At 44.8% G+C, this 19,856-nt stretch overlaps 1 protein-coding gene across 1 annotated transcript; it reads left to right on the forward strand.

Moving 5' to 3' along the window:
• The first annotated feature begins 53 nt into the window (after positions 1–53).
• Positions 54–19,470, forward strand: vcpip1 (valosin containing protein (p97)/p47 complex interacting protein 1). Its single transcript, XM_088919634.1, has 3 exons — positions 54–2,879; positions 13,682–13,768; positions 14,748–19,470. Exons 1-3 carry the CDS (start codon positions 233–235, stop codon positions 15,617–15,619), a joined length of 3,606 nt encoding a protein of 1,201 aa, XP_088775760.1. The 5' UTR covers positions 54–232; the 3' UTR covers positions 15,620–19,470.
• Positions 19,471–19,856: the final 386 nt, after the last annotated feature.

Raw genomic sequence — 19,856 nt, forward strand, 5'->3', positions numbered from 1 at the left:
CCAAACTACAAATCCCTAAAACCAGTGCGACACGGACGGGTCAGTATCTCTCCGCAACAGGACGGCGAAAAAGTCTGTGGAAAAAAAAGAACCGCTTCCGTGTTGTTTCGGTTCTGCAATAGTCATAAAATAACAGCGGCGGGAGGTGAAAACAGTATTGATAAATCGCCGGTGAGTAATCTATAACGATGTACTAAAAGACTGCCCACAACAACACTTTTATCGCTAAAAAATGTCTTTGCAGCAGGGGTCGAAGAAAAAGGACAAGCGTATTTTGTCTGGTACCTGCCCGGACCCGAAATGCCAGGCGAGGCTTTTCTTCCCTGCTTACGGCTCGGTCAGCATTGAGTGCACCGAGTGCGGCCAGCGTCATGAGCAGAAAAATCTCTTGAAAGTGGAAGAAGTGACCGACCCGGACGTCGTGCTTCACAACTTGCTAAGAAATGCCCTTCTCGGGGTTACTGGCGCCCCCAAAAAGGGAACCGAGTTAGTGAAAGTGATGGGGCTCTCCAACTACCACTGCAAGTTGCTGTCCCCAGTCCTGACGAGGTACGGCATGGACAAGCAGACCGGGAAAGCCAAGTTGTTGCGGGACATGAACCAGGGGGAGATGTTTGACTGCTCGCTTTTGGGTGACAGGGCTTTCCTCATTGAGCAGGAGCACGTGAGCACCGTGGGCTACGGCAGGGACCGCTCCGGCAGCCTCGTGTACCTGCATGACACCCTGGAGGAGCTGAAGAAGGCCAACCGCAACAAGGAGTGCCTGATTCCGGTCCACGTGGACGGGGACGGGCACTGCCTGGTCCACGCCGTGTCCCGGGCGCTGGTGGGCCGGGAGCTCTTCTGGCACGCTCTGCGGGAAAACCTGAAGCAGCACTTCAAGCAGAACCTGGAGCGCTACAAGGCCCTCTTCCAGGACTTCATCGACGCGGCCGAGTGGGAGGACATAATCAACGAGTGCGACCCCCTGTTCGTCCCGCCCGAGGGCGTCCCCCTCGGGCTGCGCAACATCCACATCTTCGGGCTGGCCAACGTGCTGCACCGCCCCATCGTCCTGCTTGACTCCCTGAGCGGCATGAGGAGCTCCGGGGATTACTCCGCCACCTTCCTGCCGGGGCTGGTGCCGGAGGAGAAGTGCAAGGGGAAGGACGGGCACTTCAACAAGCCCATCTGCATCGCCTGGAGCAGCTCGGGCCGGAACCACTACATCCCCCTCGTCGGCATCAAAAACGCCCCCCTGCCCAGGCTGCCGGCGAAGCTGCTGCCCAAGGCCTGGGGCGTCCCGCAGGAGCTCATCAAGAAGTACATCCGCCTGGAGTCGGACGGGAGCTGCGTGATTGGAGGAGACCGAAGCCTGCAGGACAAGTACCTGATGAGGCTGGTGAGTGCCATGGAAGAGGTCTTCATGGACAAGCACGGGATCCACCCGTCCCTGGTGGCCGACGTCCACCAGTATGTGTATCGGAGGACCGGCGTGATCGGGGTGCAGCCCGAAGAGGTGACGGAGGCCGCCAAGAGAGCCGTCATGGAGCACCGCCTTCACCGCTGCCTGATCTGCAACGCCCTGTCGGAGCTGCACGTGCCTCCCGAGTGGTTAGCCCCCGGCGGCAAGCTCTACACCCTGGCCAAGTCCACGCACGGGCAGCTCCGGCCCGACAAGAACTACAGCTTCCCCCTGAACAACGTCGTGTGCTCCTACGACGCCGACAGGGACGTGCTGGTGCCCGACTACAAGCTGAGCCACCTGGGCGCCTGCAACTGGTGCCACGGCACCTCCGTGCGCCGCGTGCGGGGCGACGGCTCCGTCGTGTACCTGGACGGGGACAGGACCAGCGCCCGCTCCCAGGGCGGCAAGTGCGGCTGTGGGTTCAAGCACTTCTGGGAAGGCAAGGAGTACGACAATCTGCCGGAGGCCTTCCCCATCACCCTGGAGTGGGGCGGCAGGGTGGTGCGGGAGACGGTGTACTGGTTCCAGTACGAGGCCGAGCCCAGCTTGAACAGCAACGTGTACGACGTGGCCATGAAGCTGGTCACCAAGCACTTCCCGGGGGAGTTCGGGAGCGAGATCCTGGTGCAGAAGGTGGTGAACACCATCTTGAACCACACGGCCAAGAAGAACCCGGATGAGTACAACCCGGTCGCCGTCGACGGGGCGGCGCACGCTCATCAGAGGCTGGGGGAGGTGCTGGAGGGGCAAGCCGCGGTGGAGGTGCAGCCGCCGACCAAAATCATCTTGACCGGCCAGAAGGCGAAGACCCTGCACAAGGAGGAGCTGAACATGAGCAAGGCGGAGCGCAGCCTGCAGCAGAGCATCAGCGAGAACGCCTCCGCCGCGCAGAAGAAGAGGACCGACAAGCTGAAGCAGGAGCAGAGGGCTCAGGCCAGGCCCGCCTCCCCGGGCCCCGTCCGCGAGGGGCCCGCCTCGGCCCCCGCCACCCCCACGAGAGCGCCCTCTTCCCCCCAGTCCAGCAAGGAGAAGAAGATCCGCGTGACCACCAACGACGGGCGGCAGGCCATGCTGACGCTCCAGGCGGAGACCACCTTCGCCGCGCTCCAGGAGAGCCTCGCCCGAGAGTTTGCCGTGCCCCCCGCCCAGCAGTGCATCCGCTACGGCTTCCCCCCCAAGGAGCTCCTGCCTCCCGGGGCGGGGCAGGAGAACGAGCCCGTGCCCTTGCAGCACGGGGACAGGGTGACTCTGGAGGCGGTGAGGGACCCCCAGGAGAAAGAAGCAGCAGCTCCTGCCGCTTCCGCCTCCACTCCTGCCCCCCACGCAGTCAAGAGCGAGGATCCTGCGTCTTCCAGCCGACCCACCTCCAGAGAGCTGCAGGACCACATTGACCTGGAGATGTCCTCCCTGTGCCTCCTGGCAACTTTAATGGGTAAGAGCCGCCAGTTCCTCTTTGATCAATTCAATTCTCATTGGCGTCTGGTTAATGCTGGCAACAAAAGTGCTGTGATGTTTAATGTCATGATTTATTCTTCAGTAAGTTCATTTGAACAATCTGCACAGTATGCAAGAAGCACATTTCTAATGTGCTCATATATATCAACACATTTGCCATAGAATGTGTATTGGCTGACTACAGTACTTGAGGCACGCTGTTGTTATTATAACCCACCATCTGATCAGAAGCACCAGCTGAGCTTCTCTTTAGTTGGTTCACAACGTGTGCATTTTAGAGATCTGTATCTAACCATGTCAGCCTGGTGTACTTCAATCTCATCCTTAAAAGGATCTGATACTTTGTGAGTTCAGGGCTGACAGGTCTGTGCGTCCTTCTAATTATCTCTGTGCAGGTGAAGAGGTGCTGGAAGAAAGGGAAAGTTAAGTTTTGCTTGCTTTTGCTGCTTTTAGGGGATTTTTCTGCCCCTGATGAGCCTTTTCTTATTCTGCGTTTGTGAAGTTTTAGTTACGTGGTAGTAAGTGTGAGATACACAAGTCTTTCATAAAGCAGTTAATTTTGTTCTTTAAAGAAACATATGCAAATATTTTCAATGACTGTTCTCCATATGTTGAATAATGAAAAGGTAAAATTCTACATCCTGCCCATCTATTAAAGGAACAGTACGTGAACACTGAGTAAGGTAAATGAGGTGTGGTTCATATTCCGTTTTTATTTCAAAGAAGATTGAATTGAGATAAACTGGAGGGATAGCAGATGAAATTTCCCAACCGCAAAGAGTTTTGTACATTTTCTTTTGTCTGACACACTAATGCACAACTTGAAAAGTGATGCACTTTTGGTTTCATTTCTGTATCACTTGTCTCTCATTAGCTTTCTGTTTTGCCCTTCGGTGTGCTGCTGTCTTCAGGGAGTGACATCATAGATCGTAAGATAACTAGAAGAGACAGGGAAACACCGATTTGAAAACAAAACCCAATACGAGTGAGACATAATCAGACAATTGAGTCCTCAGAGTGGGTGTAAGGGTGTCCTCACCCCACCCCCTACACACTAGAGACACAAGGTGTTCAAGCACTTGTCTACCTCTTTCATTTTTATTACTCCCAATGGGCTGCTTCCTCATTGTAGTTGGTGGTCATGAAATGTCATCTGGAAAATTGACAGATGCTATTTTCTAGTGTCAGCTATCACAATGAAGGCGGAACTTATTAAGTTCTCTTGAAACCCCGATAGTAGCAATAATTTGTTTTATTTACTTTTGCTGTTGGATAAGGTACATAGGCTGCTGCAGTAAATGCTTTTCATTTACTGTGTACACATATTTCAAGATTTAACTAATGATCACCTGAAGAAATTTAGTTAAATTGATACAAAAAATATTGTTGTTATAAGGATGGGTATAAGTGAAAAGAATTCAGCCCATCTAAATCTTTTGGTTGCTAGCAGTTAAGGGTCCAGTGGATCTTGTCCAAGTGCTTCTTGAAAGAAGCCAGATGTCGTTTTTCTCAACAAGACCGAGTGCCTTTCTCAGATTCCTCTACCAATTGTGTAAGAAGCAATCCTCCTGCTTACGGTTTTAAATGCACTTTCCCCCAGTGTCCACTTTGTCCCCTGGTTCAGTTTTAACTGTAGGTATTAAAGAAGTCCAATGAGCTGGCTTTATCAGTGCCTTTGAGGGTTGTGAATGCTGGGCCTCCTCCTGCTCTGTATCAGGACAATCGGGAGCAGTTGGGTATCTGATTGATCTGGTCAGTGATGGTTGTGAGCGAGTATGGGAAACTAGGACTGTCCTCTGGGCTCCACAATTTGCCAAAGGACAAAGGACAGAGGATCAGTGAGGTTTGTCCTGAATCAGTGTCCCTTGATCATGTCCAAATCTCTTCAGATTTTTTTAACTTAATTTGAGTTTGGCAAAAAGTCTGATTTACTCAGACAATTTATGTTATGTTCTGATTGTTTTCAGTTCTCATTTAACCACACCAGGAGTCTTGCTTGTATAGAGGGAAGTCTCCAGTGCTACACAGGTAGTCTCTGCTTGTGCTTTTATCTGATTAGTAGAACACACGATGTTTCTGACAACACTCAATAATGGAAATCCGATTGGTGACTGTTCACTTTGCTGGCGTCTTATAAAAGATCTTGTACCCACCTGTGGGTCTGCAACTCGACACCATTTTCTGGCACTGGAGAAGAACCAGTTGATCCTTCCCTGTACTCTTACTTGACTGTGTGAACAAAGCTGGGGGAGAACACCAGAAGCCAATCATTAATGATTTAGAATGATAAATTAATTTTTGCTGTCGTTTCTTGTGGGAGGGATTGTTAGGTGCCGTGTCTACAGGTTGTCCAGGTCTCTTTTAATCAGCAGCACTTGAAGAGCCGGGAGAAGCTGGTAAACTTGTCTAATTCATCCAGTGATGAGGTGATTCGGGTCACTATATGCCCATCTTGCCTGAAAACGCGTAGACACTCCGGTCCTCCAGGATCAGCACTGGGGACACCTGATTTAACAAAGGCTTTTTTATGCGATGCTCCCAGCTTTGTGTACAGGCTCAAACAGACTGCTGAGCATTGTGCTTTGTCTTTAACATCGGAGCATCCAGAGGTTTCACATACACAGCAGTGGGGGCTGGATCATTATGTGGAATTAAGGCACAAGCCTCTGGAGAGCGAGAGAGAAATTCAGAACTAATTTGGAAAAATGCTGTGTACTTATCAATGTTTCCCAAACACAAATGGCTTAAAATTGCCCTCAGATTGGTTTTGTGGAACATTGTTGCTAAAAGAGATCATAATAACTAAAAAACAAGCCGGCATTTTGTACTCTCCTTGTTAAATCACCAGCAGACACTATTCTGGCTCAAAAAATATTGAGATGCTTTCAACTTTTCCTCATCGCAGTGACGAGTACTGTGATCTGTCTCCATGTTTCATCTGCCAGGTGGATCATGGATGAACAAATCCTGGAACATTCCTCCAAATCAAAACTATGTATTCTTTCTGTGCCTTTACAATATACGGTTCGTTGCTAAGTTGTATTGGGCTTTCAGCTCCTTAGAAGAAGCCTTTTTGTATTTGATTTAGCAGTAATTTCCTGTTAGTTATTAGTGCCTCAGCAGGCTGTAAAAATGATCTTTTCTTACAAACATGTTTGCGTAACAGGTGTAACGAGTGTCACGCGGAAAACTGTTTCTCAAATTATTTATGTCGTTAACAGCATTAAGTGAAAAATCATTATTGTAGTGTGTGGGATGATTTTAGTTAATCAGTAACATATTTTACTATGAACATTTATTTTCTATTGCCTTCATTTATGTACCACAAAATGCACGGAAAATATTTTGCCATGACAGTGCTTAATGAATTTTTAAAAACTGTCAAAAGAATAAAAGCAAAGTACACAAAAGGCTACAAGCAGTACACAAATGAGTATTTCTCTAGCAAGCTATTTAGGTATTGTTTATGTGCATCGTACAGTGTCTGCTCATGTTTTTACTTGCAAATTAAAGTAGTGAAAAATTGTCCTATCATAAAGGGGCTGTCTAGTAGGAAGAACGATCCACATCCAGTCCCGTTTAGAGAGACAAACGGTTTGGATAATAACGTACAGTGTGGCACGAAGACAGAAAATAGTGTCTGACAAAAACAGAAAAAAATGATTTACTCCTTCTTTGCATTTACCCTTCAACTCCATCTTAGTTGAGAAAGAATGCAAATAGCATTGGAGAGCAAAGACGATAATCGACAAATATACCTTTTATTTATCGCAACCACTGTTGCGATATATCATAGTCTAAAATGCAAAGCCTTCTCCTGCTTGGTGTTTCCTTCTTCTTTGTCTCCATTATCTGCTCTGCAGTTGCCACGTGGAGACTTGATGGAAACGTATGTAAATTCCAAGTTTGGAATTTGACTGGAAGTGTAAAAGCACATTCTGAAATAAGATCACTTTATTGGCCATATACAGTTTCTTGTATTATGGATTTGTCACATACCCCAACTTGCTCTCCATGAGACACACAGACAGGGAGAGAAGCTGGGGGTCAGAGCGCAGGGTCAGCCATTTATACAGCGCCCCTGGAGGAGTTGGGGTTAAGGGCCTCGCTCAGGGGCCCAACGGAGTAGGATTCCTCTGCCGGCCGCGGGATACGAACCGGCAACCTTCCAGCCACAGGCGCAGATCCTTAGCCACAGGGCCACCGCACCGCCCCCAGCTGGATTTGATGGAAAAATTACACTTCCAATCAAATTCCAAACTACATAGGTTTCCATCAAATCCAGCTAGCCTTGAAACAGCATTTAAATATATGGCTGTAGCTCTGGCTTCTTCCACCTTCTCATCTCACCTGGCAGGTTTCGGACATGTCACCACGCTTGCACACCGGTGAAGGTGAGTTTATATTTTGCTAGATGTTCTTCTAAGCAGTGATGGAATTTTCAACCAGATAGAATGCTAGCACAAAGGTCCTGTGGGTGTAGGGACTGGCGCACGCTAAAGCAGGCAGTACATTTCAATCTGTTAAATCCCAAATGATGTTCTGAGCATGTTGCAGAGCTCTTAATGCAGTGCAGATGTATCACAATCAAGTACTGTAAAGTAGTATGTTGTACTGCTCCGTGTTTAACAAAAACATGATTAAACAGCATCCCAAATCCTTAAATGTCATTCTAAAGAACTGGATATTTCCCAACTAAAAACCCATGATAAAGACTGTGCTGTCTTCTTGTATTTTATTGTGAAATGCACCAACAGTTTTAGTCCTAAGCAGGTAACATCGGTCAGCTTGCAAAACAGGAATGGCATCTTATTCATTTGGTTGCGAATAACTTAATGTTCTGTGAATTTTATCTGCTCCTTTCTTAAAGGATCCTGTGGAGTTGTTTTGAATCGCATGTCCTGGAAATTGTTTCCAAACTTCCAGTCTTATCTGTTCTAAACTCAAATATTCAGTTGCTTTATTCTGCCTAAATATGATCTTCTCTTCAAGCCAGGAATAAATCTGATTGCTCCTTGTCATACATTCTCTAGAGCAGCTGTCCCTTGTAGTGCGATGACCAAAACTAAATACAGTAGACCTGAGAGAGAACTAACTAACGTGTTGTATAACAGGACTTCCCTTGGTTTAACTTCTGTACTCGGAGTATAGCCAAGCATATTGTTGGCTTTTTTATTGCTCCTCTGTCCCCCAAACTGAACCTCATCCCTCCCCTTATCCATCCATCCACCATTTATTTAAGAATGGGTTTTACATTTGGTTTTTTTTTTATGCAGTAGGGACATCCCATGCCCTAAGAGCCATGTGAAATACCCTTGTGCGTAGTTTATGAATAACTTCTTTCATTTCCTGGAAAGCACATGGGTAAGTGAAGACTCTTTTTTCCGAATTTCTCCAAGTCTCTTTAACATCTTGTGCTCTCATGTGCCGAGATGGTGTACAACTTTCCCTGCGTATCCTCTATAAGGTATCCCTTTGTATCCCTAAAACATTCGCCCGATTCCCTTTCTGACAAGTTCCTGTTGTAATTGTAATTGGATTTAGCCTTCCACAGCTCTCTCTGCTCTTCTGTTGGCTTTACTGACCTGTTTGTTCTCTGTGCTCTGTCCCATCCTGATGCAATCTCTATTCCCTATAAACTATTTTTGTACTTATGTTGCTCTTTAGTGATATTTTAAACTGTTTAAGCCAGTTTTATCTAGGCTGTGATATGGTAAGCTTTGGATTTTCAGGCCAGTTATTTGGCCTGAAATAAAAAGATATTTTTTTGACCGGTTTTTCTGGTGTACCCCAATCTATTTTTTCTTAGGCTCATCTCATTTCCTTACAGTCTGCCTTTATAAACATATATTAGAAACAGTCTGTGCCTATCTGGTATCACGATACCTCAAAACCGATCATGTTGTGGTTACGGGTTCCTATTGCTTCTTTCACCTCCACGTTCTTCACTCTCTCTGGATCAATTTTCCCTTGTTGGTTCCCTGACAACGGAGGTAAGAAAGCAGACATTCACCATATCCGCCATGTGGGTTTGAGCCACCTTTCTGCAGCACAGTGCCGAAACAGCTCTCTGTAGAAAGTGGCAAAGACTGCAGAGCCCACATTCCTGGGATGCACGAGAGCGAAAGTGTGTAATTACATCTGCAGCAGATTTATTCAATTTCGTCAGCTCTCGCCATTTTTCAAGTGGTATTAGGCCTGGTCTGTGGCAAGAAGAGCAGTGCTTTCGTGTTGTTTGTGTCGGTCATTTCGGTCAGTATCCGGAAAGCCATCTGGGCAGACAAATCCAGCTTGCGGACTTCTGCAATTGCTTGTTTCTCCCTCTTTTAAGTGCTGCTTGCCCCACTGGCCTTGCCAAGCTTGTGCCAGGTTTTCTCCGACCATATTTGCTGTGTGAACTCGGAATCTTTTGGTACAGCAGTTCCCAGCCTTCTGGAAATCGAAGAGGAGTTGTACGAAGGCCTTTTCAACTTCCAGACATGTTGCGGGAGACCGTCACACGCTGCTGCCGTAGTTGTGTTTATGCACTTCTTCGTGTGGAAATATAACATGAGAAAAGACCATCTTGCAATATTTGAGAATCTCTGAATTCATTGACTCAGTAAATTTGTTTGTGAAGAACACAGGCACTTGAACATGAGTGTCCTTTATTTAGATGCCAGTGAGATCGCTGGTGCTGTTTTGCTGACTTCAAAAGTCAAATTGGGTTGGAGCAAGGACCAAATTTAAGGATTTTGGCCTTAAATCTGAGTCCGCCTTACATTTTTCTTACTTCACAGTAGAATTATTTACTATCACCAAGTATTGACCCAGCTTTTGGATTATGCTTTGCAGTTTATTGTTGACATTTAATATCACCCTTAACTGTTTAGTTTGAGCTTTCTAGGTTTAATCAGAAGTATAACATTACATTTTTCACCTGAAGAAGGCTTCACAGCCGAAATGTTGTGTTTTCTCTCTTCTCTTTTCAGCGTGGAATAAACCTATTACTTGTTCGTTTGCATTTTTCGTGTCCACGGACACACTGCAGAAGTGTCATGGGCCACAGGCTGGGAAGCACTACTTTAATAATTAACGTCAGAGGAGGCGTTGAATGAAGGGAGGCGAATCCACCCTGCGTGTTCAGCAGGGCAGCCCCTAACCCAAGCCAAGGCGGCGCTTGGCCATTTGTGCCCAACCTCCAGGGAGCTCTTGGTCACAACGGGTTACTTTCAAGCGCTGTATTTCTGTAATTACCCCTCCCTCACTGCATCAGCTGCAGTTGCATTCTGTGAACATTTATTAATTGCAGTGCATGCATTATGCGTTAAATCGATCTTTTAGGAATTGTTCGGTGTTAAGTGTTTTTTATAAAGTGCTTTTCACAGAAACTACACTTTTTCTGTGTCTATTCACAGTTGCTGGTTTTTAGCTATAGAAAGTTCCACATCTTGCATGGGTACAAACCATGCACTTTGCACATTGAAATTGGCGTGGAAGTGTAGTTAGACAAGGGTACAGCGTTTTCACTTCCTGTTACTCCAGTCCTCAGCAAAATGTACCTGCTGACGAACGTGCTGTCATGGAGAGACATCATGTCAAGGATTATATTAATGACTTAGAGCAGATGAAGCTCAGTCTGTTTAATATGTTCACCTGTTTCTCGAGTCACATTCAGACATTGTCAAGATGTGAAACATGTCTCTGGTGTTACTCCTCTGTGACAGTCCAACTGATTTGATCTGTCTAGCAGGAATATTGTCAAGCCCTTAATTCTGCGTGGAGAACAGTAGATCAAGTAAATTGCCATAGGTCCCCTCAGTAAGAGCCTGAAATGAGATCTTATGATTTCCTGTAGCAGTTTATCTCCTACAGCACAGAGCTTCTTTTCTTCTTAGTGTATGCAATTGACATACCAGCCTACTTTCCAGATACGCCTAACATAAGAGGATCGTCATGCTTTGAATTCTTTAGCTTGTAGGCTTATTAAGAGTCCTGCTAACTTTTCATTTTATTATTGATTTATTTTTGTGAGTCAGGTGTGATGTGTAATATGTCTCAAAGGTCTCCTAACTTCAGTGCTTAAACTATACTTGTACTGAAGAAGATATATAAGGACTGTGCCATACACTTATGGACAGGCCTAATAAATAAAGCTCAACAAAAGAGATTAAAATAGTATCAGTACCGTTAACGTGGTGCTAAGGAACATGTTGGTTTATTATACAGTACATGTGTTTATGTATTCAGTTTGCTGTGGGCTTCAGATGGCAGTGCTAAATTCAGTCTGATCTTTTCATTGCTAAGATACTGTATAATTGTTATATAATTAGGAGACTTATGTCAATTTCTTTTTAAGTACTGGAATGTATTTTTGTAGAATTTGCATTGCATTGGTGTAAATGTCTTTGTTGTATTTAATAGTTGCTGCGCAAGTGTTCAAAATGTAATCATGGTAAAGCCTGTGTTGCAGACATATAGTAGTTATCCAAATTTGCTAAATGCTAATAGTGTCCATGTGAACTAAGACATTTGCTATGACGAAGTTGTAGGCCTATCAGCCTAATCCTTGACTACTTGATTTTTGTGCCACGCAGGCCTTGTGATGTTCTGGCATGACACAGGCCGCTGTGAGCCACTGTTGCAAAAAGTTGGAAAAGGGACAAAACAGGGAAAAAGAGTCTCAGTGAGCTCTTGGAATCTCCTTCCAACCCCTCAAGATTCCTTCTGGTTCAAATCAATGAACCAGAGTGACTCATCCCTACGCAGGCGTCCTATATAAACAACAGGCAAGAGACACATGGCTGATAATAAATGATTTCTTCACTTTCTGAGCTGTCCGGGATGTCTTCGGTTCTGCATTCTCTTTATTACTGCATCCACCCCAGCCAGAAGGCAAGAGATGCACCTAGAGCACAATTGTGTTATGTTAATGATTCCTTTTTAGTTTAAAATATTTAGAAAGAATATATCCTGAGGTGTGTCTACAGTTCAAATTTCTGTTGGTATGGGCAATTTGTGTAGTAGTAGTAGTAGTAGTAGTAGTAGTAGTAGTGGAATGTGTACATTCTTTCTGCAGATACATTTTTACTTATTCTAACCGAGCTGAGTCATTTTGCTGTTTTATAATGTAAACAGCTTGGTGTCCTGATTCCTTGCATTAGAGATCTTTTTGAACAAAACAATGGTATGAATAATCCCTGTGTGTATTTTTGATGTTATCCAATATAAAAACAATAGCAATAACTATATGGTTTTATCTGTGAATGCTTTTCAAGAAACTCAAGGCGCTGTAAAACCGGGCATGCATCATGCACAAAAGAAAAAGAATGTGGTGACAAATAGCAAACTGACCTGTGAATTCAAGAGCAAAATTATTCTATAGTTAACATTACTGAAAGACTTTTTAAACTGTTTTTAAAGCATTGAGAGCTGCAGAGATTCTGCTGGATCATTGTTTGTAGCCTGGTTTTTGGCAGGATGAGAGTCTGAATCAGACAGTCTCTGATTACAGTACTTGTACAATATGTGCTTAAGACACACTGGAGCTTGATAATTCAGTGCCTTTATGTAAGCAGGAGAACCTGGATGCCCATGCTAAAATTCACTGGGACTGGAGGACAGATGTAAGATATTGAGGCAGTGTACTTTTATTTGGCTCATAAGTCACCTGATTTTGGATATACTTGTACAGTACTAAACCTGGCCTTTTAGAAGTACACCAGCACCTAAGGTGTTAAAGTAGTCCAACCCTGGTGAAATAAAGCTATGCATAGATATTTCAGCATAAGATAATTAGATGTAGGGTTTTAACCAAGCAGTAATACACTGGAGGAAGAAACATGTCCTTGTAACATTCTTAATTTGCCCTTCAAATTACAAAGCGAAAGCACAAGCAAGTCAGTTTTCTAACTGATAAAAGGTTTGATTGTGGTACTGTCAAGCTGATGTTGGAAGTCAAACAGCGTAACCTCAGTCATGTCACAGTGCATGTCAAGAAAGGTTTGTTGTGTCCACACACAACACATTCAGAAACGGCAGCTGTTGGGACTGCTCTGCAAATAGATCTGGGGGTCACCTGCCTACAAATGAAACCCATGAAGTCTGTGATATTGAATGATCTGACCAAGCAACATGTAAAGTTCGCAGAACTCTGTGGAGCATTTGATTGTGAGTTAATGGCACACTTATACCTTCCAAAACCTTTTGCGGTACACCGAATTATTTAGAAGTATGGGCCCTAATAAAGATATTATATCTATTTCACACTGAAGCATATATTGCAATTTTGATTAAAAATGTCTGTCGTCCCTTTTTTTGACTAGAATTTCAGAGAGAAATGTGAGCTCGTTTTAGAGAACACAGCTGTTTAAGATTTGTTTAAATGCTGGAAAGAGTTGCACAAAGCTCCTTCTCCTTATTAAACCTGATCTCTCCTGGGATTGTGGCCCACCTGAGATCTTTCTGTGGCCCACCGTTAGAGAAGCACAGCGGTGTCAGACAGGGTTTGTCAAGTGTGTGTGTTCCAGTTGAGTGTGTTCACGCTATGGGAGCGTCATTTGCATTGGGGCACACTGCTTGAACCCCATAGGGAAAAACAAGAAGGCACTTTATCGTAGGTATTAAACATTTCAGCTTGGGCAGTGGACGTCTGTTCATGTTCATACGAAGAGGTGAGATTGTGGAACATCCATGTGTCTGTTTTATCTACATTGTAGGTTTCTCTGATACACAGCTGCCCTGCCAGAGCCTTCCAAAGGCCCCCAGAATAACTTACTGCCGTGGTTTGTGTATTTACAGGAGAAGACGTCTGGTCTTACGCCAAGAAGCTGCCTCACTTATTTCAGCACGGCGGGGTCTTCTACAACATCATGAAGAAAGACATGGGTAATTCCAGGAGCACCTTCCCATCTCTTTAATGTAGATCTTGCATTTTGAGGTGTTAATAGCATTTTTTTGTAATCCCCCGATGTCCGCAGGATATCCCCGCACACAAATCTGTTACTAAAATCAGGTTCAGTATTTGCAGCCAGAACACATCCACAGCATCTCTCCCATTCCTTTTTAAGGTTTTCCTCTGTAGGGTAAAGCTGCTTGAAACAAACACTTTCAGCCCGTTTTCCTTTAATACTTTAATTTTTTCTTTTCCTTCTACTCTTAATGTATAACCATGTCAAAGACACTAATATACAAGTAAAGTAACTACAGGAGATGTGCAGCTTTTTGAAGTATGATAAGATAAGATCACTTTATTGGCCATATACAGTTTCTTGTATTAGGAATTTGTCTTTTTCACATACCCCAGCTTGCTCTCCATGAGACACACAGACAGGGAGAGAAGCTTGGTGTCAGAGCACAGGGTCAGCCATTTATACAGCACCCCTGGAGCAGTTGGGGTTAAGGGCCTTGCTCAGGGGCCCAACGGAGTAGGATTCCACTGCTGGCTGCAGGATTCAAACCTTCAGCCTTCTAGCAACAAGCGCAGATCCTTAGCCACAGATCCACCACACTGCACTTATATTTATGGAAGTCATACATATAAGTTCATATCTTTAACGGCTTGTACAGTCTGTGCAGTACATCTCAGTCCCCATTACTGTACCACACGATCTCAGTGAGATCCACCTTCAGCTGTGCCATGGAGGAGAAAATGTGATTTGATTGAAATCTGAAATTGGGTTATTTTTAAAGGGCGGGAGTCCTGTGTTCGCTCAGTTACAGTATACGTCGTTGTGTTATTTTGATATTATACATCGTCCCTTGTGGCCGGCTGGTCTGTGCTGTGTGGTGGCACGCTCTCCTCCGCGCGAGAGGGAGGGTCCGGAGCGCTGCTGATGCAGGGGTGTGGGTCTCTCTCCCCCCGCAGGTCTGATGGACGGCAAGCACTGCACGCTGCCCCACATGCCCGGGAAGACCTTCGTGTTCAACGCGGCTGAGGACCGGCTGGAGCTGTGCGTGGACGTGGCGGGCCACTTCCCGGTGGGCCCGGAGGTGGAGGACCTGGTGAAGGAGGCGCTGACCCAGCTGCGCTCGGAGGCCGCCTCGCGCAGCAGAGAGGGCAGCCCCTCCCACGGGCTGCTGAAGCTGGGCAGCGGAGGGGTGGTCAGGAAGAAGTCGGACCAGTCGCACCACGTCACGGCCTTCCAGGGGAAGGGCCACTCCCTGGGGAGTGCGGCGGGCAGCTCCCCCGCCGAGCAGAAGCCCCGGGAGCGGCCCATCTCGCGGAAGCACAGCAGCGGGGTGGATCTGAGCGGCAGCGTCCCCCAGCCGGGGGCCGAGCTGGCCGACATCTCGGAGGACGCGGCCAAGGAGCTGGTCCGCATGGCGCCGGGGTTCGTGACCATGAAGGACGGCAGGCACCTGGACCCCGGCATGATTGAGGCGCAGCGCAAGAAGCTGCAAGAGATGGTGTCCTCCATCCAGGCGTCGATGGACAGGCACTTGCGGGAACAGGGCGGGGGGGACCCCGCAGCGGGAGAGCGTGCCCCCAGGAAAGCGGAGGCCGGGAGCTTGGGAAGTAGGACAGACAGCACAAGGACCATGGCGCCGCAGCCCGTCTTGGGAATTGGCGACCACGAGCCTTCGGGCATGGACGTGTCCGCTCTTGGCACATCCAGTGGGGTGGAAGTGACAGCAAGGAAGCCCACTGGAAAAGGCACAACCACAGAGGAACTGGAAGACATGGACAGCCAGGACACTGAGCTGACCATTGCCACTGAGCCAATGGATCACTCCTGATTGGAAAGGCTCTTCTTTAGCCCTGTGTGTTTCCGATAGAGAAGCCGATCCATAAGTCCGATCCCCTCCATAGCCTAGGCTGCATTACTGGGGGCTTGTTGTAGTGAAGCAATCGGGTTGTATCAAAGCATAGGGTTTCCATATTTTCTCTTGTTCTTTACTGCATGACGGCGAGTTTAAGATTGGCAGTGTGTATGAAAGCTTCTGCCTTACTGCTACCCAGGGTGACGATCACAACTCGGTAATACAGGACATGCACTGTGAAGAAATTAACGAACACGAACAGGACTGCTTCGCTCCTCCGTACGTGTTGTTTCATGATGTGGAGTTCATTCCTTTAAACATCATCTCCGAGTCTTAAGACTTAGAATTTAGAATGAATAGAGCAGGGGTTGAGAGGACCACGGATTGTGGTCATAATGGACAATCAAAAATATTCCGCGTTGTAATCAAGCACAACTTAAAATAGTCTGGCACTTAACAGTACTAAATTTACTTTAAAGGATGATGCAAATTGCTCATCTGATTGTGAATATTTTGCCACTATATACCATATTATAACCAGTGATTTTACCTTGAATAGTCTGATTTTTCTCATTGAAACCATATACATGCACTGGCTTTGCTCATTACGCAGTAGTTCTGTTGCCTTTTTATGCTGGTATAACATTAATACTCATTAAAGTAAGCGCACAGCACTAGCATTGCACTATTAGTTTTGTGCAGTTTGGCACCATCTGCACTTTGGAAATCTAAACTGTTGGAAAATTTGATTATGCAGTGTTCATAAAAAAAAGTCCTTGTTTCATTCTGCAAAGATAGAAAAACAAAAGTATGACCTGTAAGGAATGTGATTTTATTTTCTTCTAGCCAGACTGCTAAGTTTTCGATCAGACTAATGAAACATTTCCAACACTATAAAAGCAAAGATCAGGCAGATGTTGAAGGTTTTTGTTTTGTTTACATTTTAGAACCAGTGTTGTTAATGCAGATCTGAAGGAACCATAGTCAATCCGTTGTGAAACTAGAAGGTAAAGTGTTTTGTACTTGCTAACGTCACCACATTGTCAAACCCTCAAGTGTTGGTGAGAAAACAGTGTTTTTGTGTAAAGCACTAGACTACGGTGATTATAAATTAGTACTTGTGTTCAGCTTCAGCGTAGATTTACTAGCAATTGCAGCATTTAAAAAAATGGCTGCATTATTTTCTCGATGCCAGTCATTCACAATACTTATATTATTCTTGCTATTATTATGTCCCTAAAAAGACAATTGAAGATTAAGAACAGTTGCATTAAGTAGTAATTTTAGAACTTTTCTCTTTCACCCCTCAAAAATGACCAATGTAAGGAGAGTTCCAGTGAGCCTTTGTCAGGTGGTATTTCTGGCACAGTGCAAATGTATCCAGAAAAAGCAGGTCTGCTTTCTGAAAGTTAGCTGTTTGATCTTAGTCTTGAAGTCAAGCTACAGACATTATCTGGAGGCATGTACCTGCATAGTCTCGATTTGCAATTTTTCAATTTACTGATTGGATTGTACTGTATTTTCTTATACTATAACGTGCCATAATCAAGCCACTGACGGAAAGGGGCATTCGACCTGTGAAAGTTACTAGTTGGTTTTTTAGCTGATTGATTTAAGGATCTCATCCAGCCCATCCAGCTATTTCCTAAGGGATCCAAGGGAATCTTGCATCTAGAAATAAATCTGAATACTTACAGACTGTGGAAAACTGCAGTTATTTTTTATTTTGTAACAGACAGCTGCTCAGGTTTACTGTTTTTTATCTCATTCTCTCAGTGATAAATTATTCTAAAAACTACGACAAGGATGTCAGGGTATATGAAAAGCACGTCAACATTTTAATGGTAACGCAACCCAGTTAAAAGGCCTATAAAGCTACTCGGATTTGCTTTTATTCAGGACAGATATAGAGGTCTTTGGTCTCTATTAACACTTTGTGACTTCGTCACCTAGCACAGAGGCATTCAATGACAATTGGAAATGTGATCACAACATTATTAAACTGTTGAGTTGCTCACAGAATCATTTGTTGTTTTCACATTTTAAGCAAAAGTCTTTATGTATTTTATTTTGTAGAATACATTTGCAGTGTAAAAGGGTTATCAGCCAAAGTACCTAGGGGGTAACATTTGTCTTCAGTTTTGTTCTAAATTTTCTACAACCATTTTAATTTTATCTGTAGGACCCAAAGCATCTTTAGAAATGGGCCAGGCAATGAAAAAAAAAAATTGTCCCACTCGCGTTTCTTGCACTACTGTCCAGAACATATTGACATTTCTAGATCTGCTTCATTTTTATTTTCAGTGGCCTTAAAGTTCAGTTAACTTTAGAAGCAAAAAAGGTTAACTGCTGTATCAGTGTACTGTGTCATGCACATAGTTTTTGAAGAGAAAAACTATGAATAATTAACCTCACATTTAAACTGTAATGGTAAACACACACATGTGATTTTGTTTTCAAAAAGGTGCCTCTAAATGCAGTGTTCCTAAACGTAATGAAGGTATTTTATAATGGTGGTACATAGATTTTAAGATCGAGTCTCAAGGATAGGTCGGTAAAAGCATAGCGCAAGATATTTGAAATCATCACAGGTTCATGACTTATTCTTAAATCTGAGCCTCATCATTACACTGAAAATATTTCCTCTTTCTTGAATTGGTTGGAGGAGAGTTGCCAGAATGAGCAGCCTCCCATCCCCCCCCCCCTCCGAAATCTTAAAAATTACCTGAAGTTTCTGGTTAAATAAAGAGGAAAACCTCGTGTTGACCAGCAGAAAATGGTGAGCTTCAAAGTGATGGAGGCCTCAAGCACGTGACATGGCACACGTGGCCAAACTGACCTTTCTGCTTTGACGATGTCAACCGGAAAGAGGGAAATCTCTTTCTGGTCTGATCTGGAAGCCTGCGGGGTTTCACAGGTACTTCCCAATTCACAACTAGTCAAGGGCCTTAAGAAACTGGTCTGACTTCCTCCAAACGCAATTTTGTCAAGCTCAAGATCAGAGCTGGAGCTACACACCAGAGGGGCTGATGGCTCATAAGAGGCTGCCCACTCAGTGCAGAGAGCCCAAAGGAGAATTCAGCCATGTTTGTTGAAGGGAGACCGTTTTGAGAAGTGAGAAGTGCTAGAATAATTTTAAGTACCTTGTTCTGTGAAAGTCCTGGCTCACACATTATGATGTACGTGAAGTATCTTTTGATTGCAGTCAGTAGTCTTGGAAGTACCTTACATCTGATTTACATGCACTGAGTTCCATTATCTGTGCCAACCGTGTCAGATAGAAAAGATGGCAAAATCCAAACTCGACTTCCATGAGAAATGTGGCGCGTGATGGATTAAAAGGTGGGATGCCGTCTCTTCTTTTAACATTGAGGCTGAGCAATAACTCGACAGCCGGAGAGAATGAATTGCTGTGGGCAAGTTGTACAAGAGAAAACACATCCGAGCACTTTCAAAGTAAGAGGGAAATTTGTTAGAATGTGTATAAATAGCTTGTGTTAGTGTATATATGATTCTGTTTTAGAATATAGTCTATATTGTTGTCCATTCAATGAAAGAAATGGAAAGAGGTAGTAAATTTGCCTAGTCTGGGCAACACTGGTAATTTCCAACAAACCAGAGGTTTGTTTCTTTGTGACTGCTGTACTAATTATATGTAATGTAAGCCAGTGTATTATAATAGTATATATTGTACTATACTTCGATCTGTACAGAAATGTTTTTTTTCCCTTGTTTGCTAATAAAACAATTGAAGTTACCGAGGATACAACATTGCTGTCAGCATGCGTGATGACTTTTCAAACTTAGTGCAATAAAGTAATTGCTTCACACTCTGGCGTTCCATTGTGTTTAATTAAGTCCAGGTTACTCGTCTCAGACCTACACATTTTAACAGACACTTTGTGTGTAGGCCAGTGCTTTAAATTTAATAGAAAAAAAAGAGCTCAAGAAATGTGAAGATCACACAATAAGGTAGGTGTCTGTACTGTGCTATTTGACATTACCAGCTTGAAGATTGATCCCAGATCTTGGGTGCTATGTGAGACTGGGTCTGGTCATTCCTGGGAATGGAGACCTCGAAGCAAAACATTGGTGCTGCTGTGAATGGTCTTGGTGGATCAGTAAGTCGGACTGTTTCCTCTGTACCAGAATTTCCAACGCAGTACCTCAGCATGGTGATGGGGTGACTGTGCAGTTGGAGACGACACCCTTA

This window comes from Atractosteus spatula, chromosome 6 (assembly GCF_055471065.1).
Source record: "Atractosteus spatula isolate fAtrSpa1 chromosome 6, fAtrSpa1.hap1, whole genome shotgun sequence".
Classification (NCBI taxonomy): domain Eukaryota; kingdom Metazoa; phylum Chordata; class Actinopteri; order Semionotiformes; family Lepisosteidae; genus Atractosteus; species Atractosteus spatula.

What these genes read in the sequence shown, in the direction of transcription:
- vcpip1 (XM_088919634.1), top strand. Translation starts at nt 233, where the DNA reads ATGTCTTTGCAGCAGGGGTCGAAGAAAAAGGACAAGCGTATTTTGTCT. An exon ending in CCTCCTGGCAACTTTAATGG is followed by an intron (nt 2,880 to 13,681) that starts GTAAGAGCCGCC and finishes GTGTATTTACAG; the next exon opens with GAGAAGACGTCTGGTCTTAC. An exon ending in CATCATGAAGAAAGACATGG is followed by an intron (nt 13,769 to 14,747) that starts GTAATTCCAGGA and finishes CTCCCCCCGCAG; the next exon opens with GTCTGATGGACGGCAAGCAC.